This window comes from Lagopus muta, chromosome 5 (assembly GCF_023343835.1).
Source record: "Lagopus muta isolate bLagMut1 chromosome 5, bLagMut1 primary, whole genome shotgun sequence".
Lineage (NCBI taxonomy): Eukaryota > Metazoa > Chordata > Aves > Galliformes > Phasianidae > Lagopus > Lagopus muta.
The window spans coordinates 33,888,384-33,913,554 of NC_064437.1; the positions used below are offsets into that span (position 1 = coordinate 33,888,384).

The window sequence follows — 25,171 nt, forward strand, 5'->3', positions numbered from 1 at the left end:
CAGGAGTACAGCTTTGGCTTCAGTCGCTGAGATGCCAGAAGAGATTGGAAGTCCTTGAAATTCTTCCAAGAAGTCACTTTGTCCTGGCTGGAAACTGGCATTTATCAGTGCAGATGATAGTGGTGTATTTTAGATGGCATCAATATTGATTTGTATACAGTGCTAGCTTTTAAATATGATTTAAGATAAAGCTCAACTAAACGTAAGACGTTTCTCCTCGAAGCATTGATTTAATGTTAATGTTTTATATATTGCTTTCTTTGCCTTCCCCTTCGCTTACGGAGGCATCCCAAAAATGCTTGGGTTCCTCTATCAGATGGCTGTGAAAGCCCCACAGACACTTCTGCACGTGTGTAAGTGTGCAAAAGCTACATGCATGCTGTCCATCAGGCAGCTCCAAACGCAATGAATGCATGGCACTCAATGGTACTCATCTCAAAGTCATTCTTTCCCTGCCGTGTGCTCGCACTTGAGTTACTCTTTTCCCATAGGGGAACACGGGGATGCTTGGTGGAGGCACAGGAAAGCAAAAATAGGTTTCTTTCTTTTACCAGTTCTATAGGGCAGTTTCTTACATTTTGCTTGATGGTGTGTTGTGCATTTTAACTGAAGTCTTAACTAGGCTAGGAAGAATTTCCCGTTTGATTTGTAGTTAATCTAGAGCAGTTCTTGCGGGGTGAAATTACAGTTTACGTTCAGTGTCATTGGCCGTGTGCACATCTTTGCTCGTTCTAGGGCGTTTCAAAGTGTGAGGGCTGGAAACGAGCAGAGCGGTAGCTGCCGCTCGGTGCTTGAATGCTGTCGTCCGGATCTCCCAGCAGCGCGGCCGTGGCGAGGCATCAGCTTGGGGCGGGGGAGAAGAAAAAATCTTCACGGCAGGTTGGAGCGCCCGGGGCGGAGTGATGATGCGTAGGGCCGGCTTTAACCAAGGGGCTTTGGGAGTTGCTCCCGGCGGGGCCCTGTGGGCAGGCAGGAGCCGTGTGCGCCCGTCCCGGGGCTGTGCGGCGTCCAGGCGCGGCGCACCGAGCGCTCCGCCCGCCGTTGGCGAGCAGCGGCTTTCCGGCCGCGTTTCTCAGCAAGCCGACCTGTTGTTGAACGGTGGTTTTGTTTGCCTTGCTTTGATATATATGTGTGTTTTTTTTTCTTCCCGCTTGCGGTTTAAAAAGCGGCGTTTGGCCGCTAAGCGGGATGCTTGCATTCCGGGTTACTTTGGTTGCCTGCCAGGTGGAGCTCATCTCGCTCAGCATCCTCCTAACAGCAAGCAAAAATTGCCTCCTCTCCCAAGGATTAATTATTCAAGGCGTTTAATGTGTTTGGAGGGAGGGGGGGGGGGGAGAGAAGGCGGCCACTCGTATCCATCCTGGTGCCGCAGCGCCTGTCCCCGCTTTGTCTCGCACCTGGTGTGTTTGCGCGGCTCGCGGGTCTTCTTCCTTCGCAGCCGCCTCCGGGGGGCGGCCGGGGAAAGCGGTCCGGCTCTCCGTCGCGTCGGCCCCGTCCCGCCCCGCACCTCGCCGCCGCCCGCGGGGATGCTCGGGGCGGGGTCCCCTCCGCGGGGGCTCCTCGGGCGGGGCGGGGCGGGGGCGGCCCGGCAGCCTCGCGGGAGCGGAGGAGGGGCCGGGGGCCGGGCGGTGCCGGGCCGGGCAGCGCGGGGGGCTCGGCGGCGGGCGTGGTGCGGCGCGGCGCGGCTTCGCTTCTCACTTCGGCTTCTCCTTGCAGAGCCCCGGCGCGCCGCTGAGGGGACGGGGAGCTTCCTCCTGTCTCCGGGGTCGGGTCCGGGAGGAGCGAGGGAAGGAGCCGGCTCACGGCATCCCTGTCCGCATCCCGGCTCGGCTCGTCCCGCCTCGAGTATGGGCCGGCCCGCTTGAGAGCACGCTGCTGCCCGGAGCGCCGGTGGCCCAGGAAGATGCGCTCGGTGCGGGGGGCGGCCGGCCTCCTGCTGCTGTGCGGCGGTGAGTACCGGGCGGGATGCCCGCCTTCGGGAGCGGTGCCACCGGCTGTTCGGGCCGGCTCCGGAAACCTTTCCCCGAATCTAAATGAGATGGGAATAAACCCACCGCTTTTTCTCTGCTTTTTAAGACCGATCTCTAAGTTAGAACAGATGTGAGTTTCCTTGTTCTTTAAATTTATGATGTGAAAGGGAAGAATATTCAAGTATGTTCCTGTGTAAGTTTTTCAGAGGTGATTCCTTCTCTGTTGCCCTTCTCCCGGAGCTTTATGCACCGTCAAATTGGGTTTGGATTGATAAGCGAGAATGACCAGAACATGGAAAGTTATTGGCTTGTAACTTAGATGATGCTACCCACAGATGTGAACTTTCTAAAGCAAACAGAAAATGCATTATATCTCTGTTTCCTCCATATGGTGATGTTTGCCAATGCGTTTCTGATGTTTACATACATAAATCCAAGTTGTTTGCTACAGAGAATGCAGTGCAGCCCTGCACACCACAAATGTGCTTCTGAAAAGGGAAAGTGTGAATGAGACCAGCAGTCAGGTGCAATGAGATTTTTGTACTTGGGATTTTCTGAAATGTATAATGATGTGCACCTTCTTGTTATTTCTAATTAATTATAGTAGTTCACAGCAGCTTAAACTGCTTTATGTGAGTCAAAGATTGATTGCAATGCCTCTATTTTTTATCTTTTTTTTTTTCCTCCACTGTGAGGAAATAGTTCAGGTTGCCCTTAGTCTTTTTCCTCATTATTCCATTATTCTTGTGGTCTTCTGATCTTTGTAAATACTCACTGGGATTTAAACCTGGGTTGCCTGCAAATAAAATAGGTAGAAAATGCGATGTCTAAATACTCATTAAAAATAAATAAGTAAATAGAGTGGATTGTGTTCACAGTCATTTCACTGTCAGGAAGAATCAGCCAGACTTGGATTGCTATTGGATCATCTATCATACTGCTTTACTTTTATATTTATGGCAAATCCATTTTCTTTAATGTTTGTGGCAGAATTAAGAGAAATCTAGTTTACCTCAGATCTTCAGTCTGAGGGGTTTGGTTTCTTTAATCAGTATAGCACACATGTGTTTGCTTGGAAAAGATTTCTAGTGATTTCACTGTAAGCTGGACAGATGAATTTATTTCCTGTTCCTAATGTGGTGCCCCGTAACACTGTATGTACTGAACCTAACAGATGCTTAGACCTCCCTTCTGAGCTGCTTTCTCTTGTTGTCTTTCTCTTTTCCTTTATTTCTTCAGTGTGTCCCTTTAATTAGATTGCTGTTTGATTTTACATGTAGTAAACTATGGATGGGAGGGGAGCTGTCTAACTAATCTGTTCCTTCAGTGTCAGAACTAAGCAGATGGATATTGGTTCAGCCAGAAACCTGTTGTTGTTAAATATAACCATAAATTGTTAACTCTTGGATTTGTCCATACCTTGGAGGAGTATTAGAGGAGTTAATTTGAGTTGGATAGACTGCCAAGTTGATTTTCTTGAAATACCATTTGCTTGTGCTTGCACAATCACAAATACTTGTTTACTCTCTCAGCTTTGACTGGTGGAGTTTCATACCTGATTCTCCTTAATTTTTACCAAAAACACAGGAAAAAAAAAAAGTTACATGTGTTTAGGATCACGATTCAGCATAATGGCATTCATAGTTAGTTCAAGGAGTCTAGCGTTACTGTCTGGGTGTCTGTTGCTGGTGAACGACTGTTTTAAGTTGAGATGAATGATATTTATTCTGATTTATGGAATAAACACTCAGTCCATAGCTGGGTGAGTAAGGTGAGTTGCTATGTCTTGGGAATATTAGCAAAATGAGCAAGAAGAAAAAAAGAGTGCCATTTTAGAAACAAAGATTGTGTGTGATGCCAGTGGGACGAGGAATGCATCAGTGAAACTTCAGCGGGCTCCGTCCTAGGGGAAATTCAGAGAGTCTGCACTGATACCTGTAGATGTCATTCTCTCTCTGGACATTGTGAAGAAGTCTCTCAACTGTATTAGACCTCATCATACGTGCATGGGTGTCCAACTGTCTGGCTTGCCTGAGCTGTGGAGGTTGGTGGCCCTGCCTGTGGCGGGGGGTAGGAGATTGATGATCCTTGAGGTCCCTTACAACCCTGGCCATTGTGCGATTCTGTGAGTTGTTTGGGGCTGCATATGAAATATATGATGTAGTTAATTTGTCTAAGTAGCAAAGCTTTTATTTTTTAATATGTTTTATTCCCATGTTAAAAACAAGAAAGAGGGCAATAAAACCATAAAAGTAGTGGGTTGGACACATACGTGAGGATTCCCACTCAATATATGGTGATGCTCTTGCACTCAGCCTCCCTTGGTACATCTTTGGTTTATCTAACCTGTTGCATTTTGGAAAACCTTTAACTGCAGTGGTCCTTAAGACTTATGCTCATAGATGGCACAAAGATTTCTCAAGTGTGGACAAGACTGTATTTTAACCGGTGAGCTGGATTAGTCAATCTGGTGAACATGCTGTTGGTTGAATGGATGGGATCTGGTTCTTTGGCAGACCAAAAAGTGCACAGGACCATTTGTTTCGAGGCAGAAAGGATGCAGCCTTGCTGCTTCTGCACCAGAAGCCATGTGGGAGTCTCCTGCAGGCACTGATAATAAAGTGAGGCAGCCAAGAAATAGGGGAAATAAAATAATGTCTCTTCTCTAGTTAAGACTACTGTTGTTTCAGCGTTATCAATTAAAAGAAATGCAGATTTGCATTACAGAGTAACCACATGGATTTTTCAGAAGTGGCCTGTGGGAAAGACATAGAATTGTCTCATCTGGAAAGTAATTCTTGTTATTAAAGGAAATATTTTCTGGGAGGTGCACTGTTTTCAGTAAATAGGGTTTGTAAGCATTACGCTATGCGTGTTTTTTTTAGTTTGAAGCAGAAACATGTTTCTAAGTGGAAATAACAGAGATGCTACTTGAACAATAGTGCTCTTGAATACAGGGTATTGAAAAGTTTTATTGACTGTGGTATGGAACTACTGATGAATGTATTTGTTCTGGTATTCATTTAAGCACAGTGTGGAATCAGCTCTTACAGTGCAGCTCCATGCTGCTAGGGTTACTGTTAATGTTTTATTTTGACTGGTTACGATTTACTACAAGTCCTGGCTCAACTTATGTGTTCAGATCAAGGACAGGCTTTAGAAACCAACTGTGCAAATATTGACATTCTTCTCTCCCAACTCTAGATATTTTGTGTAATATTTGTATTTCATGATAGAAAAAGGATGCTTTCCCTAGGAAAAAAACACCATTGTGAACAGCTCTGCACCTCTCCTCAGACCAAAGCAGTGCTAATCAGACCATCTAGTGAAGCACAGGCCACTGAGTTGAGGACCAGGCTAAAGACAGACGTACATTTGTTTGCATGGTTGTTATTTTGACTGTGATCTAGTTGGATGATATGTGATATTAATTATGTTTTCTTTAGATGATATTCCTGTCCGTAGGGAAATATGGAAAGGAGTCAGTTTGGAGGGTTGTTAGAGTTAGGGAAGTGTGGTTAGGCTGCAGTTGGACTTGATGATCTTTAAGGTCTATTCTGAGCAATTCTATGATTCTGTGCTTGTATCTGATGAGAAAAGCAAGAGGAATTTTGTTAGATCTTAATTGTTTTGTTTGGAGAGGGCATAGGAGTTAGAAGGAAATGTCAACCCTCGCTATTCTCTTTGAACAACGCTGAGAGGACAGTGCTTCTTTCCTGCCTTATTATTTTCCTCTGTCCCCAAATTTAGCTCTTGCACAGGCATACAGGTAAGAGTGGGCTGCTGGTGCCAGTGCTTCCCCTCATGGGCCACAGGTGCCCATACAGCAGTGACACTGCTGCTTTGCTTGCATGGAGCTGATGGCTGCTTCGTCCCAGTGCTCTGGCAAACCTGGGCTGCCTCTAGGCTGAATCTCTCCACTCAATATATTGCTATGCCCAGATCCTTTATCTTCCTGTTCTCACTGAAGTCCATTACCTGCTGCTTTTTCCATTTCATAAATCGTAGAATTGAATCGCTCAGGTTTGAGAAGACCTTCAAGATCATCAAGTCCAACCACAACCAACTATACTACCTTAACATTTACCCATACTGCTAAATGACGTCCCTGAGCACCACATCCAAACAGTTTTTAAACACATGCAGGGATGGTGACTCAACCACCTCCGTGGGGAGCCTATTCCAGTTCTTAGCAGCCCTTTCTGTAAAGAAGTGTTCCAACCTAAACCTCCCCTGGCTATTTGAGGCCGTTTCCCCTCATCCTATCACCTGTCAGTGATTGTCAGTGAGTCTACTCAGTGAGTAGAGAAATAGTAATATTCTGGGTTGGTTGTTTGTTGTCGGGAATGTGTGTTAAAATCATGACAATAGGACTTTGTGATGCATTTATTTCCCTACCTCCCATTGCTATTTTTGCTGTGCCTCCTTCCCTCAAGCACCCGCCTTTGCCTTTCTTCTCACTATGTGTTGTAGGACAGCATTCAACATCAGCTTGATCAGTTCTGCCAGTCATTCTGTTTCAATCTTGGTCTTTTGCTTCATTTGTGGGTTTTGTTACTAACATAAAGACAGCATAAAGGAAATTGATATGAAGATTATAGCAGGCTAGAATTGTAATGCTAAAACCCATGTTCATTAAGCTTTGATTAACAGAGAAGATTTCTTGTAGTATTACCATAAGCAGTCAGCTTGCATGGCAGTGCTGCTTCAGCACCTGAATACTAGATGTACATTCAGTAGTATGCCAACATTCTGCTTTCCATCTGTGTTGTGTTACAGTCTGCTAATTTTTTTTTTCTTCTTTTTCTGAAACAGCAGACTGGACTGGTGAGAAAACATGTATTTTGTTCACTCTCTGTTTCCTCCTCCCTTCCCTTTTGGGCCCTGGCAGGAGGGAGAGGATTTATTTATTTGTTGTTGTGCTTGCATTCCTGGCACTGCTGCTTTGGCTAGTTTGAAGGGGAGCACAAATTCTGGTGCTTTCAATACTTGAATGGAAGTAGCTTATTTTGGGGAAACCAAATGGTTAGTAGCTCTCTGCCCTGTACCTCACCCGTCAACTTTACGGTTTGATGCACAAAGCATATTTAAAGGGTGTATAATGACAGATGAAATAAATCAATTCAAAGGAATTCATAGTTCCCACTCCTCCTGTGCTGCTGTCTCCTTCGCCATGTGAACTGGCAAAGAGCAATGTGCCGTGGTTTGGGAAAAATCCATTTCATGAGACCTCGGTGTTTTCCAGTGTGAGCTCTTTTGTGTGAAGGCTTGGAGTTTGTCCGCTGAGAAAAGCAGGTCTGCTCTGTTTGTGCATTGGCACCCTTAACTCTTCTGGCAGAAATGAGTGTTGTTACCAACTGATGATTGACTGGAATTGTCTCACATTTTTGAAATGCAACAAACTGCCCAACGCTGCTTATTGGGTCCGTACGCTTGTATTTGTAATGCTGCAAAACTAACCTAGATAGTGATTCCCTGAAGCGAACACAAGTGTGTGTTGAGAGCAGGTTGCTTCAGCATTAGTATGTCCACAGTGCAGTCAACAGCTGCTCTTAGTTCCTGCTTCATACTTTGTTTTGGCAGGAGAGCATTACAATTCACCGCAGCATTCAAAAAGGCCTTCGACTTGTTTATTCTCCAGATGAACTTTGTTATTTAAAACTCTCTATTATATTTTGGAAAGTAAACAACTGAAGCAATGCGAGGATAAATAAAGCAATGAGCATAGGAGTAGGATAAATTTGAGGTTTGCATTTTAGCTTGCTTAGATCAGAGCTCAAGTTCAGTTAACAGCTGTAATACAGATTTGTTCTCTGTCTCACTCTCTTAGTTTTCTCGTTTACAGAAAGCTACCATCAATAAGAACCTTTTCTGCACATTGTATGTACAATCGAGCATGTATAACGTAACCTCATGATGTAATGGGGCTGGCACAAAGTGGAGGAAATACACTGGAATACTTGAAAGAAAGCTTGAGTGATGGCACATACAGTAGGGAAAAACAGTACTGGAGTAGCTGTAGGAAACTTTAGTTAATAGAAGGTAAAATAGTAAGTGATCTGAGGTGTGAATAGCCAGAGGGACATTGCTTCTTTTTGAGCTCAGATGTTGCAAAAGCACCATTTAAAGATATCTACAGCCATCTGCTTCGGATGTTTTGCCTTTTCCCCTCACATATGGAGGGCTCAGAACTGGTTCTTACAGAACACTTCAAAAAAATAGGTGGATATTGTCAGATTTCTGGAAAAAGCAATTATCAGACCTGATTTTAGCCAAAAAGATGTTAATCAGCTGAACTGAAAATGATCATCGGTGCTTCAAAGCGTAAGGGAAAATGGTAGTGATCGCAATCAAAAAGGGGAATTAAAAGCTTTACTGGGATAACAGTGCCAAAACGGTAGTATGACTGAATTGCTTTAGGAATCTGGCTGACTAAATCAGGTGATTGTAAAAAGAAAATGGATATATTACTCCTTATGGTTGTCTAATGGGTTTTCAGTATATGCATTTAGAAAACTAATTAAACATTATATTTAACTGACATAGCAGAGTTGCTTGTGTTGCTGTAATGGGTGTTTTTTTAGTGTCCATTATGACTTTCTTCTTAGTGAGACAAATTTCGCTCTTAGATAATAGGATTAAGCCTAGTTTTTCTCCTAATTCAGAGACACTAAGTTTTCTTCTAAAGGCAATTTGATTATCTGTTCTCTTTACGTGCAAAATGGCAGAACTCATATAGCAGTCCAGAATTACAAATAGCTCCGGAGCCCCTTGAAGACTACTTTTCCCACTAAACAAGAGCAGACATCCATTAGTCCTGTCAGTGCTATCCTAAAGCTGTTTTGGATATGTGACTTACATTTCAGTTTCTTAGAGACACAAAGAATTTTCTTTGTTTTTCTGAAGAGTATGTGCATAATTGCAGGTGCCACCCCTATATGAAGAGGTGGCTGACAAGAATGTTGTAGAGCACTTCTCTGACTCCCTTAAAAAAAAACCAAACACCTGTATACTGATTGGTTTTGGTATTTTTTAAAAACTTTGTTGCTGTTGTGAGGTGGTCTTCCATAGGCTATTATCTAAAAGTGAGAACTGAGAAGTATTTCTGTGCAAAGAGAAATGAAGATGTAAGAGTGATTGGGTCTACTAATTGGAGACCCTGCATGTAGCAGGGGGGTTGAAACTAAATGATCATTGGGGTCCTTTTCAACCCAGGCCATTCTATGATTCTAACAGTATGGGTGGTTTACAAAATGTGAGTGAGAAAGGACTTGATTCTGTACATTATCATCTCTATCCTTGATTGTTGTTTTCTTCAAAAATCATCTCTGAGGTTGAAAGTAGCTCAGCTATTTTCTGTACCGCTGCTGTGCGTTTGGGAGGAAGATGCTGCTTACCTGTTCCTGCTGCTTGGCACAGAAGTGGGTGGAGGAACATTCAGGTTAATACAGATAAAATGAAACATGAAGAAAATGTAGACTCATAGAAATTCAGCCTATAACATTCATGCTTAGCTTTAAATAGATGAATTTGTGTGAAATGAATGATGTATGTTTGAATGGGAATACCCAGTATAGAATGATTAATACGTGACAACCATCTGAAAGCAGGAGAAGGCTTGAAACGTGTATATGCTCTGGCACTGTTATCAAGCTTTCTTTTACAAAAAATAAAAACAGATGCTGTAATTTCTAAATTACATTGCCATTGCTTTGTAGTCTGCAAGGATGTAAGACAGAAGGATGCTGTTCATGAAATCTAAATACCAGGAACGGGGGAAGGCGGACATACAAAAACTTCCATCAGGAAAGGGTTTAAACTTGTGATTGATTTTACTTGGCAAAGTATTTGTTGTTCTTGTTCAGAGAACAACAAAACAACAACAAACAAATAGGGAGTTAGGGGAGCATGCACAGATTTGTGTAAAGGACACTGCCTGTTTTGATTCTGTCATGTGAAATTGAACTGTACTATCTGGGAAGATCTTACAGGACTTTGGAGGAAACATTCGATGCTCATTACTAATGAAAGCCACAAAGTGCTTCTTTGGTACCTTGTGCTATTAGGGATGTTGTTTTGTAAAGCCCTTTAACTTAGCCTTCTCTCATCTCTGAGGTGTTAGGACCAGTTTTAGCAAGGTACTTAGGCGTGTGCTTAGGCTTTCCCTAGATGAGCAAAGCATTTGAGAATGAGTTTGTATGCTCTCAACTGAATTGCTCAGATATGAACGTTAAAAACGTAGTGGTGTGTTTAGATGCCAAACTTTTCTTTTTTACCTTCTCTCAGTGTGTGCCTCGATTGACAACTTTCATGATCCAAAACAGAGGTTTTATTCCTGTATTAGTAATATACTGTAATTAAATGTAACCTCTCTAACTTCCTTTATTGCATAGCATAGAAAGAATCCTGCTAGTTTGGACGCACTGTCTTTGGAAAGAAATACAAAAACAAATAGAGGTTGAGATTTCTTTTGCTGCTTTTGAGCCATTCAGGGTAAAGGCTTTCTCCAGTTGAGTCTGTGGATGTTGAAATATAAAGGACTGAGGGTGATGATTTCTGTACAATGATTCATCCCAATTAAGAAAAAAAAGCATTATGAGTGTTTGAATTCTGGCTTTAAACATAGATTTTTAAAGTGATGAGGGGGAACAATACAGCTCTAATATAAGTTTTATAGCACGTTTCAATTTAGCAATGCTGACACACTCTGAATGAGAAAGCAATATAAACAGTTTTATTGCTTTGCTAAACTTTTGCCTTAGTGAACAGCAGAGGAATTGTCCTAAATTGCTTTGCTTAGGACTTTTTTGGATAGTAGAAGTGTTTATACTATCACGTTTTCCAGATTGTTTTGTACTGAAGAAATCACCTTTAAAAAAAAAATAATAATCATTTAAAGCTTGGTTTCTGCCACTTCAACAAGTAGGATGATCTTAAGGGGATGCAGTAGACCACTGGTAAAAACTCATAAAACAACAACAAGAAAACTTAGACATCTTTTCTTCTTCTTCTAGTATTGAAGAATTTGCTCCGGCCTGTTATTGTTGTTGTTCTTTTAGAGCCCCTTCCCTGCCCCACTGCCATGGGCTCCATTTTGATAGGAATTTTGACAGTTTTTCACCAAATTTGTTAAATCTTGACTGCTTGGATCATGCAGCTAGGTGGGAATTTTGTTTCACTCTACTGAAAAATTCCATCCATTCCATTTGCACAGGGAATCTTTGTATCGTGACATAGACATTCGAACTACCTGACAGTTAGAAAGCAGATTATAAGCTATACAAGTCTGTACCTTAGCTTTTAATAATGTATTTGTCCATTATGCAACTTGTAAGAGACAATAATGAAATGTATGTAAAGTATTTATATTGGTAAGTCCAGACTCGGGGTAGCCTGAATATAGTAATCACATTCATCAACATACTGAAGAGACTGGTAACAGGGACTTTTCCTTATATTATAACATGTTCCATTGCTAAAAATTGCAATGAGATGTATTTTTTTTCTTCCCCTACTAATCCTTGGTGATGTTAATGGTAATGGAAGAATTACCATAGGTAGGTTGCACTAAAATCCCATCTAGAACAGTGACATAATTACCTGGTGATAGCTGGCAGTATCCAGTTTTGAATTTTGGCAACACTGTGGCTTTCATGCTGCTTTGAATGCAAAAAAATAAGTAAAACAAAAACTAAAAGAAAACAAGAAATTCAGGAAATAAGAATTTTGCTAAAAGATAGAAATGACTGGCAGTATTTATTCCCAAAGGCTGCGTTCACTGTCTAATCTCTGTCACTGGGAGCATCTTAAGAACAAGTAAGACAGCAATCCGTTGAGGTCAGCTGTGTATATTTGACTTAGCTTGGCTGGGTTAGATGACCTCTGGAGGAAAGTTCTGACTTGTTATGGCTTTATGCTTAGGATGTAAGAAATAGGACAGTTATAGTCTTTTTATGTATGAAGTTAGTTAATGCCTGTTGTTTGATCAATCAGGACTCTTTAATAGATTGTGATAACTTGAGTCTGTTTATGGTGCAACTGGAGAGTCAGTATCAAAATATTTAATATTGTTAATCACCAACAGCTGAATAGACAGGAGCTAGATGACTTTGATGTTGAGCTGAGCTTCTAGAGTTTCTGGTTTCCAGGATCTTCAAGAATATCCCTGGGGATATAATTGATATGTAGTGGTCTTTGTCTTTTTAAAAATCAAATTATAACACCACATTCGGCATTCTCCAGTCCTGGACAGCAAGTGGAGGATTGCACACTGGCACTGAGCATTTCCGGTTAGGGCCTTGAAAAAATTCTGCATACACATGGTCTAACCTTGTCACCCAGAAAAACAGAGACAGTGCTTTTTTCTTCTGCAAGAGAAATGCTTTGCAAGGGTAAAACCTGTTGCAATAGGCATGGGATTTGAGGATCTGTTTTCTTACGAGTTAAACAGGATTTATGGTTTGGTAAGCAGTTTTTATGAGTAAATGAGAATGTAAGGATTGCACAACTATGGAAACTCAGTGCTTAGATTTTAACTCTACCACCAGTACTTTCCTTCCTAATTCCTAATTTGCAATTTCTGAGACTGTTTATTTGTCTTTGACTTCTGAGAATTCTTCTGCAATTTTCCTTTTTATCAGTACAGGTAAAATCCTCGCCAGATTTTAATCTTTGAATAACTGCACACTGTATTTCTTTTGCTGTTGGTTAAGTTTCATGGTTAGTATCTTTCACTGTAGCAGTACAGTCATTGCAATTCCACAGAATTCTCAAATTAAGTTGTTTAAATGTGTGTAATTTAAAATGGAGTTTGGGGCGTGAGCTACTTAGCTGCTGTTGGTTGGCAGTGCTGGTCTCGTGGAAGGCACTGATACGGTGTTTTACATAATAAAACCATGGGGAAAAATGGTACAATCCTATAATCCTATAATCCCATTCTGAGGAGATTTTCATTTACCCTCTCTGTGCCAGCACGGCAAAACATTATGTTGTATCCTATTCTGAACACAAGATAGAGGCAGGAAGTCACTATGAAGAAGAAATAGTCTATTATTCGTCCTTTCCAAGGACTGAATTCAATCCTAGTTTGTCTTCATTTAAAGCAGAAAATTTAGCTTGTCAACTTTTCTTGCATTTGGACAGAATCCCACAAATGTGTGGAACTGCTATTGAAAGTGAAATCGCACTGGACAATGTGATTATCCTTCCAAACATTCTGATAAAAAGACACAGCATCTTTGACTTTGAGATGTGTGATCTTTGTCTGGGAAAGATGTTGGTTGGAGTTTTTGTTCTTTCATTTTTTTTCCCCTCACATCCAGCTTTTAAATGCTCTGTGAGCACCTCTTGCAATAGAATGAAAGCCTTTAGCTTTAACTCTTTTTCAGTAACTCAGAAGATAGGAAGGAGCATTATTCTCACAGGATTGTCTGGAAGTCACAGAACAGCTTGTCTTTTCCTTCTCAGGACAGACATATCCCTTTGGCAACTTTAATTATGATTTTCCCTAGCTATCGGTAGCTAATGGATACAGATACATCCATTTATCATTGAACAGATAGTCTAAGCCACTAACAACTCTGAAGTTTTTTGTTCCTGTAACTATTGTTTGTCAGAAGTTTATATGTAGTTTAGATTTACCAACATCTAGGGATTAGATTTACCAACATCCAGGAAAAATGCAGTGATGATTTAGAAGGGAAAAAAAGTTATCAGTGGCAGAATAAATTGAAAAAACTACTAAAAAAAAAAAAAAAGTAGAATTATTTCAGGTTTTACAACTACGTTTCTGCATAGAAGTTTTGCATCTAAGGAAATTCCAACTAAGTTAATGTTAAAATGTTTGCTACTCTTCTGTTGTTGATATCAGATCTACTTAACTGGGGAAACAGATTTCTGTTGAAGTGAAATGAGGAAACTGCCAATGCACAAAGTACTGTAAAAAGCTGAATGGGCAAAATTTTCATACAGTAGTTCACCAGTGGATTTAATGAGGTCATAGTCTTTACTAGCATCAATTAACAAAGATAGACTTCTCTAGACATCAGCTGGCCTGCAAATGTTAAAATACTTGAGACAAGAGTGAAATTGCTACTATCGATAATAAAGATTTGTTTTTGTTTTCAAGATGTGGTGTTTACTTCTGGAGAACATGTACACTGAGACTAAAATCATTTCTTCTGTTACAGTAACTTTTCTGACATCAGTAATTCAATACTGAATTTGGTGACGTCAAGAGTTTGCAAAATACTTCTGAATAAAAGCTGTGAAAGTGTGGATTTTCCGATTTATCTCAATGAGAATTTTGTTTTAGTTAGGACCTTGTTAACTCTCTCATTGCTGATTATTTCAGTGGAGCTTCTTTGGTAAAGAATTCATCCATTTTGTTTCTATGGCAAAAAAATGGACAGTGATGGCCATCACAATTGCTACCAGACTTAGGCGAATATTTAAAAGGTTCTTCAAGCCCTAGACAAATTATCACCAGCAATCCAAACAGTGGAGTAAGATGCAGAAATTTTGTAATGACTCTTTAATCCAAATGTATTTTGTTGTTTATTTAATAACAAGGTGTTATATGATAATATATGAAATGGAAGTTTTCAGCCTGAGGTGAGTCTACTAGAAATTCACCTTATCGAATGTTTTCAAGATTCTCCCTCACTGAATTAGCATGCCTATTATTTTGAAGATGCTACAAGAGAATCAGATTCATTTCAAGTACTTTGCATTTTCAAATTCTAAAATTAAGGGTCAACTTGTTGTCAGCTACACAACCAAATATGTTTAAGTTCTATTTGGTTTTACTGCCTGTGGAGTGGTTCTTTCTCTTGATAATGGTGTTTCTGTGTTGTGCCCCTGACAGCTGAATGTCCAGGGAAAATGTGTTATGTTTTGCTCACTCGCTCTTGAAATATGTTCTTCACATAGCAGATGATCTATGAACCACAGCAAAACTCCTTGAAGTCCTTTTAAAAAACTATTTCAGTGGTGTTTGCAATTAAATATGAATGATAAACATGCATGTTGTTCTGAAAGAAACGGTGAGAATTATGGGAGGTGTAGTCATACAAAATGCTGGGATCCTCTGTTGTAGGTGATGAAATTCCGTAATAAAATTTTGGCTGACCAGTTTTACATACTGTAGATTGTTGGACTATTAAGTGTATATGAATAACAAACCATTCAGGAAGAAAAAAGTCAAAGCAGGTTTAAATAGGTTTAAGATGATGCTCAAATTTAGAATCAAGCACTCTTCAGAATACTAAAGGTTTGTCTGGTCTGTCTGCCTGCAGCTGTCAGGTTACTTGGTTTGTTTAGATTAGAAATCTGTAAAGTAAGGATTAGTCTGATTAATCTGTAAGGTAGGGATTTCCTCTTTGTACATTTAGGCTGGCCAGATCTGGTCCAGGACAGTTCTGGGCACTGATGTCATACTTTAAGTATCATATTTTAGCAACTGCTGATTAATGCCTATTTCTGTCAGCAAAGCTGGATACATTTGAGAAAGTGGTGAGAAAAGAAACTACCGTTTCTTGTCATGCTGTCACATCTCCCAAACAGTTGTGGTATTAAGCTCTGCTTTCCTCGCACTCAATACATAGAATGAATGAGGCTGTTTTAGACTTCTGTTTTTATAGTTAACTGAGCTTTGAAATAGTCCCCTAAATCATCCTTGCCAGTAGCATTAACTACCCTTTTGCTGGTAGTCAGAGATTATTCTACAGTAAGTTAAAGGGTAACTCATCTTCTTTTGTGATGACAGGAAACATGGAAGGATGTAAAAGATAATGGCTAATTCAAAGCAGATCACTCCACTCTGCTTCTGGAAATCCATCAGCTCCATTCAAACACAGATTTGAAATTTTGCAACAAACTTTGAAAGCTCTTTCCTTTTCGCTGCCTCAGTAAATTGTTATCTGGGCAAGGATGATGCAGATGCCCTTGAATTATGATGCCTTTCATTACAAAGGGGTGTATTGCACATTAGCCTGGCATTCAGAATCCTGAAGGATTCAGCCACTGTGCATTTTTGTGCTCCAAGGAAGGCAAAAGGGGGATGCAAAATAGGCAAGTGATGTGATATTAAGGGAAGTTTTTTTTATCCTTCCTTCTCCTTTTGCACAGACAAGCACCTGAAAATGCATGATTGAAAAATGTACTCATGCAAAGATGAGTCATCTCGGCTGTGAGGCTGGGCTGGGTAGTGAGGTGACTGGAACAGGTGGAGCAGCACAGCAGCAGGTGAATTGATCCTTAGGTAAACACCTGTGTTTGCTTTTTGTTTTATTTTCTTTTCAAAGACAGCTGAAGCAAAAGAAAAAGGAAAATGTCACGTACTAGTAAGCCATAGAAGATATTTCAGAGGGGAAATTTCACTGAGAAAGAAGCTGCATCTAGCTCTCTTCATATGACAGTTCCATCTATACTTCCTTGTTCATCACTCGTGTTTGGTTCTGATGCACAAAAGCTACTTGTTTTGCCTGACAGCTAGATTGTTGCTGTTGTCATTATTTGCTTCAGAAAAAACAGCTGGCTGACAGGTTGGGCTCGGGAAGGTACAGTAAATGGGATTGCATCAGGATGGTGGCCAGCCACTGCAGGGTTCCCCAAGGCTCCATTTAGGGCCGGTTCTCTTAAAAAATGATCTTGTTAAAAAAAAAAATAATCTGAATACAAGACCCAAATGTATACTAAGTGAGTTTGCAGATGATTAGGAGGAGCAGTTGACTCTGTGGAGGGCAGAGAGGCCTTGCAGAGAGATCTTTACAAATCAGGGGGCTGGGCAGTCACCAGCGTTGGAAGTTTTATAAGAAAAGGTGCCAGACTCTGCACCTAGAATGAGGCAACCCTTGTACAGACTGGAGGATTAGAAACTGGAGAACAGCCCTGCAGAAAAGGACTTAGAGGTTCTGACTGACTGCAAGTGAAGTGATTTAGTAGCATGCCTTGGCAGCACAAAGCTGGCTGTGCTCTGGAATGCCCCCAGGCCCAGCACTGCTGTGAGGCGAGGGAAGGAACAGTGCTGCTCTGCTGTGCACTGAGAAGCCTCCCCTCAAGCATTGGGTGTGGGTTTGGGTACCATCAGTATAAGAAGGATATAAGGTTGTCAGGGAGCATCCAAGTGAGGGATACTAAGATGGTGATCTGGAGGGCAAGGTATATGATGAGCGGCTGAGTCCCTGCGTGTGCACAAAACAAGAAGAACCTTACAAAACAAAACACAATGTTGTCAAAGACAACGTTGGAGGAGAGCTACCTGTTCTGAGAAGCTCTGTTTGAAAGTAGGTGCAGAGTCCAGATTCTTCGTTTACAGCCACTCTTAAATCTTTGAGTACAGAAGTAATTTACTTAGGCAGCATTTAGACATGACAGTCACGAACGCCATAAAAAATTATGAAGTAGATTGCTTTTGCTAGGCAATGATTATAATTACCCACAACTCTTGATATGTATCATGTAGCATGAATCATTTTTAATTTCCTGGGAACAATGCAACTTAAGATACCTTTCTTCAGCAGGCTGTTTGATTTATTAGAAAACTACTGCATCCATGTATCAAAAACTCTGTTAATCATTGTTTTGCATCATTTTTACTGTGAAAAAGTGGGAAATGTGATAACTTGTGGGTGTTAGAATACCCACATGCATTTTAACATGCTATACATCTCTCCACCAGCTCTGTCAAAAAAAAAAAAGCAAATATTCTACGCCATCCCTCCACAGTCATTGTAAAACAGAATACGAGTTGCCTTATTAAAGTGGTCTTTCTCCTATGCTACCACATGCAAAAGAGATTTAGCAAAGATGCAGTTAAAGAAAAAAATACCTGAAGATATAAGAAGATTTACAATCAAAATAATTATATGAAAATAATGATCACAGTACAGCTATACTGTTAACAAATGCCTTGCAGAAAACAGTATGATATGCCAATAAGTCTGGTTTTATTTTTTTAAATTGTTTCTTGCAAGCTAATCCATAGAGTGCTTGATAAAATTAATCTTATGATGGACGTACAGTACAAGCAAGTTTTACTAAATTAATTTTACTTTCAAATTCAAAATTGTGCTTGAGAGTCAAGCAGTTCTCTTCCCTTCCAGAGTATTAAATGATTACGGGGAACAAAAAAAACAAAAAACAAAAAACCAAACAGCAAAACATTTTTTTTTTTCTTTAAAAAAATGTGGTAGGAAGTAAGATAGCCATACACCAAAAATGTTCAAGCTATGTCCAAACGTTATGACAAACTGCTGCCTTCCGAGGGTTGGACCAATCTTTATGACTCACCCTCTTTAATAAATAAGTAAATAGAAATTAAATTCTCAAATATGTACATTTTCAGAATTTCATCCATTTTAGGATAAATAAAGGAAGGATACTTTTTACGAGGTAAGCTATTGTCTGAAAAGTTTATAGCTTTTTAATAAAACAAATGGTAGGAATATTTTTGTGGCAAAGATGTACAGTTCCTCTTTTTCCAGATAATATACTTATATCCTTCTGACTTGTATGGCTCAGGCATTTTTTAGTGACAGCTTTTACGGTTTACATCTTGCTGACTGATATTTATTTCTTATCCAAGGTAGTAAGATCTCAGATTCTTCAGTTAATCACTTCTACAAGTAAACCTAGTTCACTGGATTTTAATACAGCAATTTTCAGACCAGGATCTTTGACATATTTGAATTACCAAGAAAACCATGTGGACAACACATCCTTGTGCATGCAGATATGTATGAGTCAGAGAAGATTAAAGGAGGCTGTAGCTGTAATGTCTAGACTAGTGTTTGTGACTTCTAAAACACTGCTAATATGGTTCTGTTTTTTCAAACAGGGGTGTTCAAAGGGAGCTTAAGATCTATTACGAATTTTCCCCTCGTGTTAGAAGTGAAATCACTTTGGGTAGGATCAAGCTTTGTAGATTTCAGCTGCAGAATTCTCATTAAATTCAGTCTCACCTTTTGTGTTGGTTTTTGAGACCTTGTCAGATCTTCATTTGGTACATAGAGCACAGTAAGTTCACTGAGGAAATACAGAGTTTCAGAAACCCTGATTTCTTTTATAGTTATGTGGTAGGCAAGCTGGCAGGACAGGTGCCTGTGCCCAAAGACACGGTAGTTCGTATTCCCCATGATCATGATTAGATGGAATTTCTTAATGAAGAAAATATTAAATGTGGTTTAGAGAAAACACTGATGTGTCAGAAATGTGTGCTTTTTCTGGAAATCAAGTGCTTTCTCCTTGGCATACAGAGATAAATACAATCATTGGGTGTTTGAGGGTAGATGAGGAGACTCCTTCACACAGTGGAAAATAACACGAAGTTAAAAGAATAGACTATTGGCAAAGTAATGCATTAGGAGATTTTTGCACTGGGATTCCTGATGTGTAAATCAATAACATATGTGACCTCTCAGGATCCTGGCTGTTGAGATGGCATCATACTGGCTAGTCAAGAAGTGCTTACGGTGGAGCAAATACTAGATGAGGAGTTAGGAATCATGCTTTCATCTCAGTTGTTGGCCAAATCTCTTCCATTTCACTCTTAGTTTCTTCCTCTGTTGCATGGAGATAGAGATCCAATATTGTAAAAGCTCTTTGTGGTCTGTGAATGGAAAAGTACTGAACATAATGATGACTCTTAGTTCCAGTAAACAAATATCGCCGTTTTCTTGTTGGCTGTTTTCAAGCATTGTTGTAAATGTTTAACCATTTCAGTTTAAAGCTCGGTGAAAAATCATGTCTTTGTTCCTTTTTAATGATGCTTCTTATCACTTTTATTATATGAGACTGTGAAACATTGTGGGAATGGTGGAAGAAGATAAATGTTGTCAATTTGCACTTTCATGGTTTTAAGTAGGACTCTCTTGGGTATTACTTCCATTTGGAAGAATCAGGGTATACTTGTGTCTATTGTTACATAGTGTTTGTTTAAAGGCAGAATTCCAAATACATTTGTTGGCTTTTCTCCTGAAACATGACTGTAACAGGGACATAGGTACCTTAGAGAACTAAATATCCTGTGGTCTGGTTTGCTACTGATGTGCATACATAATTTCCACTGACAGTAATGGGAGTAACATGTGTACAGAGAGCAAAACAGGCCCTTAAAAAATGTTGATCGAGTAATAAGAGCTAACCTTAGAGCAGTGTGGAGGTAGAGAGTGGGTGAGCCTCTTTTTTATTTTCCTTTTTTTTATTATTTGCTTTAACTTATCTTCGCTGATGTTGGCTTAACATTTTATGTATGGATTCATTCCAGATTTATTATGATGTGAGAGGTATGACAAAATCCATGTGGAATAGGTAAGCAGAAGATGACTCTTAATTATTGTAAAGAGAACAAGAGGCAACTAAAGAGTCTGGAAGCAGTTTTCTCTTTCCTGCTCCCATAATAATGAGAAAAAAAGAGTTTGTTTTTTAATTCAGTGTTTGTATGATACACTGCCTGCGATTTGATGATGCTAAGTATCTTTTGCACAGTAGCAAATAGCACTGGGTCTGTATTGCCAAGGCTGTGTGCACAGCTGCACTCAGAGCAGTGCCTGCAGGGTTGCACAGGGCCCATGTGCAGCTGCAGACTGGCATGCAGTACAGCACACTGACTGTGAGAAAAGAGCTTGGTATCTCCGGCCTTGGCAGGGCATGAAGATGGGGTTTCGTGCCTCGCACCAGACCATGGAGCTGCTCTGCCTACAATAGGTCGCAAAAGGAGACTTGAACTCATGCTCAGTGAAACAAACAGGCAGTTCGGTATCCCAGTAGCATCCAACGTCCAAAATGTACAGTGGTCTAAGCCACTATGTTCCTTGAGAACCTTATTGTGCTTTGCACACCATATGTTATTGTCCAATCCTGTCAGGATTTTCAATGTTTTCTTTGAGTTTCAAGTGAGAAGGGAGAAACAAATTCCTGGAGAGTTAGACGTGGCAATCTGTAGTCTATTCCCTAATTAAATTCTCTGCAACCATTGTGTTTTCATTGTTGATCAGTGGACATTTGTCCTCAGAAGAAACTAATCCCACAGAGTAAGAAAGGATAAAAATGTTGTGAAATGTCAGTGTTGCACAAAAGGCGTACCAAATCAAATTGTCCTATTTCAAAATAGTTGAATATCATGGCATCTTAATAAAGGGTGTGCTAGAATATGTTCTCCTAATAAACCTCAGTAAAACCTCTAAAAATAACTGCACAGATATATTCTAAGTTGATTAGCAGTAATTGAACTGACTTAATGTAGTTGGATGATGTCATGTATAATATTCCTCTAAAGTAATTTCTGTAGACAAGCCATTTGAAGTCCTCTTGCAGCCAGCATAAACATCTTCGTGTTGCTAAACTGAGTGCCCAGACTAAAGCACTCAGTGGGAGAGCTCTGACATCTGCCCGGTTTATCTTGTTTCTGTGAGCTGCTGTAGCTTGCCTGTTAGAAGCAGCTTTGCGGTGACAAATATCCCATCCGTGTTTTAGTGGAAACGTGGACACTGTATCATTGCATAATGCTTTCAACCTGCTAGTTGTTGAATAATATGGGAATATGAAGTGTTAAAGATGGAAAGGACCTTTGAAAGCATCTGATTTCAGAGTTTCCCTGCAGCATGCATTTCCAGCATTCTCTCCAACTTGGTTCACCCTGTCCAAAGCAATGAGGATGTTCCATGGTCTAATTTGTTTCACTAGGAGAAAGCTTGGAAAAATGATTTTTGTATGCTTCAGTCTTGCTTTTGCACTTGCTCATACATTTTCTTGCATCTCTGCCCTCATGTTTTTACAACCTTTTAAAGCTTTTAGTTGGTTAAGGTAGGTGCCATCTTTCAACATTTCCATTGCTTATTTGGAAATTTGCAGGGTTGTGCATGTTTTTGTTTTGTTTTCGGAGGCTTGAGACCTCCACAACTGATTATACTATTCAGAACGTGGCATTTTCAAGTACTCTGTGTCCTTGCTTTGAGAACTTTCTTTTTACTGACTTAGATTGTTTTAGTTTAGAGGCACCTCTGAGCTTCTCTTCATCAACTTTGTGGTTGTTGGCAGTTGCTCACAAGGAGTGCTGGGTTATTGATCTTTCTTGAGCAGTTTTTGACTGGCCACCATCTAGGGCTGAATATTCATTTTGCTGATACAATGGACAAATTTGACTGTCAAGAGCAATACTGAAGGTCAGGAGCAATGCCTTGTGACCTTGCTGCTATATGTGTAAAACCATAGGATTTATTATTATTTTTTTTTTAATCCAGAACGGTTGGTTAGTGATTCAGTGAAACACTGACGTGCATATCCTGTCAGAAATTTGCAGTAACCTCCTGGAATTGTCAAAGTGCCAAAGGCACTGTTAGTTACAGTGCTGCCCTTAATCAAGAGGCCTGGCAAGGCCAGGGCTGTAGCTTCTGTTCCTGCATTATTAAATATCAACAGCTAATAGCATGCTTAGTTAGTAGTAGTTGATTCTTTAAATGATAGCTTATGGGGGGAGAACACATCCTGTACATGAGGGAAAGACTCATTAACTTCCCCTTCAATAATGACATTTTAGGAGCAGGCTCCAGCAAGCTCACATTTTGCCCCTTTGCCTTTTAGCCTTTGAGGAGATTTCCTCTTTCACTCATATGATGTTTTGCCAACTGTCCTGTGCTGCCTGCCCAGAGCACTTAGCTCAATTTTCCCAGAGGGCCTGGGACGTGTTATTCTGGCTTCTGCTGGAGCAAGGACCTCGTTGGCTGAATAGATCCTCTTTTTAAAACCTCTGTTCTCTGTGCACTTAAGTGACCTGTCAGTTGTGACCTTCTGCACAGTCAGATGCGTGTCTTATAGGTTTGAAGAGCTGCTGGTTGAACACCATCGCTTTCCTAGGCGTGGAATGCCAGTGGGAGAAGATTGACAGGTTTTGGAGTCGTTCTGTCTCAAAAACACGTCTTAGTCATCCAAATCAAGATTGAACCTATAGCTTTTTCCGAGAGACTCACAATGCCATTTCTATGTGCAACAGTGTGCTCTATTCATCAAGGAAATGACCGCAGAAATGTGTACCCAGCTGTCTCCGTATCAGTACCATCTATGCTCAGCAGCTGCTGATGTTTGTGGTGATCATTTCCTATCTGACCCTTCTTATTTTGGTGGAAATGTACCAAAAAAACTTGGAGCTCTCAGGAACACCTGAGAGACCAACTCGAAACTACTTCATTAATAATGCTGTTGCACTGCTTTAATCCATGGAATTTAAGCCAGCAGCTGATGGTACCCCACGCAGCAGAGAGCTGTGCAGTTTGCCCTCTTGTCCTTGTCCCTGGCACCCGCTGTTGCAGCCTGGTCTCCCATCAGTTAACCCAGAGGAGCCATGGATCCCACAGCACCCTGCAGAGCCCAGACAGTGCCTGCACTGTGCAAGAGCCTTCCTCTCATGGGGTGCTCACATTAGCATCTACCCTGACCATTAGCAGCTATCATACAAGCAGAGTTCTGCTCCAGTGTCTTGATTGTTATTTCCCTTTTTATCTGCTTTTATAAGGAGATGTTGGGTTCTTTTGTTCTGTTTTTTTTTTGCAAAAAATGATCTTTTTGTACAATTTTACAAGAGTCTCAGTAAGAGAAGAGATGATATTACTGTCATGGCTTTAATCTATTATTTATTAGACATCAGTTAAATGAGGTGCTTGTGACAAAACAGGGTGTATGGTTTTGGTTAAGTCCCCTAGGCCCTCTGGTACGCAGAGCATTAGGACTGTCAATGCAAAGCACTCTTAGGGAGGAACTTTGTATTTGGATCATAACCACCTTACTGCCTCCAGCTCCTCTTTGCAAAGGAAATTATGCTCTTAAAGGCACGGTTTGTTGATGGATTATGTCTGTACTGCAGACACATCTGTGTTAGAGATTTTACCTGCTGAACATATTTTTTCTAAGAAAACCCATTTAGATATGCTCTTTGGCCTTTCTCTGTCCCAGTTTTCCAGTTACACACTGGGGATAAGATTCTTGAAAATTAAAGGTGGAAGTGGGACCAAATACAGTAGAACACGGTGAGACTTTTTAGTGCTACAAGCAAAGAGATTCTGTAATGAGGAAATTCTGCTTTATGGTTTTGTTTTTTTTTGTTTTGTTTTTGTTTGTTTGTTTGTTTTTTTACAAACTCAGGAGAGTAATCCGTGTGGAAACCATGCTGTGTAATCTGTACTCAGTATTAAATTAAAGCCTTTTGCAAGGTAGAAACCTACTTCATTTTTGAACAGATCATAGCTGTTGTAGAACTGTACATTCAAACTGTTCTATGCTCGTCTGATTGGACAAGTAAATATTTATCATCCCCGTGTTCAAAATGCTTTTTCTTCTTCTGATGTTAAGAATTGAGCATAAATTCTGTGAAAGGCACTGACAAAAATATGCTGGGGATTTTACAACTCTGTTTATGGTACCTAACAAATACAACTGCATAAACAAACACAACTACTTATTTTTGTAATGTTCATCTGCTGTTAAAGCGTAAGAGAAATCAGCCAATTGGCATGAAAATGATTTGATCACATAACGGTGCTGGGGTTTGAGCAGGAGAAAATGCGGACTGGGAGATTTGGGTGAGGACTGTGAGAGAGTATGTTGGCCGTTAAGAATGGCAGTACCCTGCTGGTACTTGTGCCAGACCCAGAGGGGAAACATATTTTTCAGAAGTCTTATGGCCATCTTTAAATAAGTGTTCCTTATTTAAGAGAAGAAGTGGCGTGCTGGATATTTAGAGGGAATTCTTGGGTGAGGATGTTTAAGCTCAGATTTGCCTCTTTTTTTTCCAACTAGCTGGCAGTGTTTGTCACAATAGGGAAACTGAAATGATCTAGCCAGCAGCACTGAGAGATCCAGGAGGGCACTACAAGTGGGTGTTTTTCCAAGCCTTTGTTAGAGGTCCCAATTCAGGCTGTGCTTCCCAAGCTATTGAAGTCGTCTCTTAGATCAATGGCTTGGAACAGTGATCAGTGCCTTGGACTTCTCGTTTGCATGGCTTCCTGACAGGAGGCAGGCTTTGATAAAATCTGGGCTCGGTTCTTAGGCTCCCAGCTTACATCTGTATCAGCAATGTGCTAGCAGGATATATTCATTTCCTAAGGTGCTTAGTTTGATACTAGAAGGTCTCCAGTGCACCTCCTGTATCATCGAGTGGCACAGAGGTCGTGGTGCTTGCCCTCTCAATGTGTTCTTGCGGTATCAGTGAA

At 40.6% G+C, this 25,171-nt stretch overlaps 1 protein-coding gene across 5 annotated transcripts in view; it reads left to right on the top strand.

The window, feature by feature from the left end:
• RET (ret proto-oncogene) overlaps positions 1–25,171 on the top strand; it is a 149,200-nt gene that overhangs the window by 67,850 nt on the left and 56,179 nt on the right. The window contains exon 1 of one of the 5 annotated variants that reach the window (XM_048944669.1): positions 1,744–1,949. The exons of the other annotated variants lie outside the window; for them this stretch is intronic. Coding sequence (XP_048800626.1) covers positions 1,904–1,949 — 46 coding nt within the window. The 5' untranslated portion in view covers positions 1,744–1,903. Of the gene's footprint in view, positions 1–1,743; positions 1,950–25,171 lie in introns of those variants that run through there. 5 annotated transcript variants of the gene reach the window in all.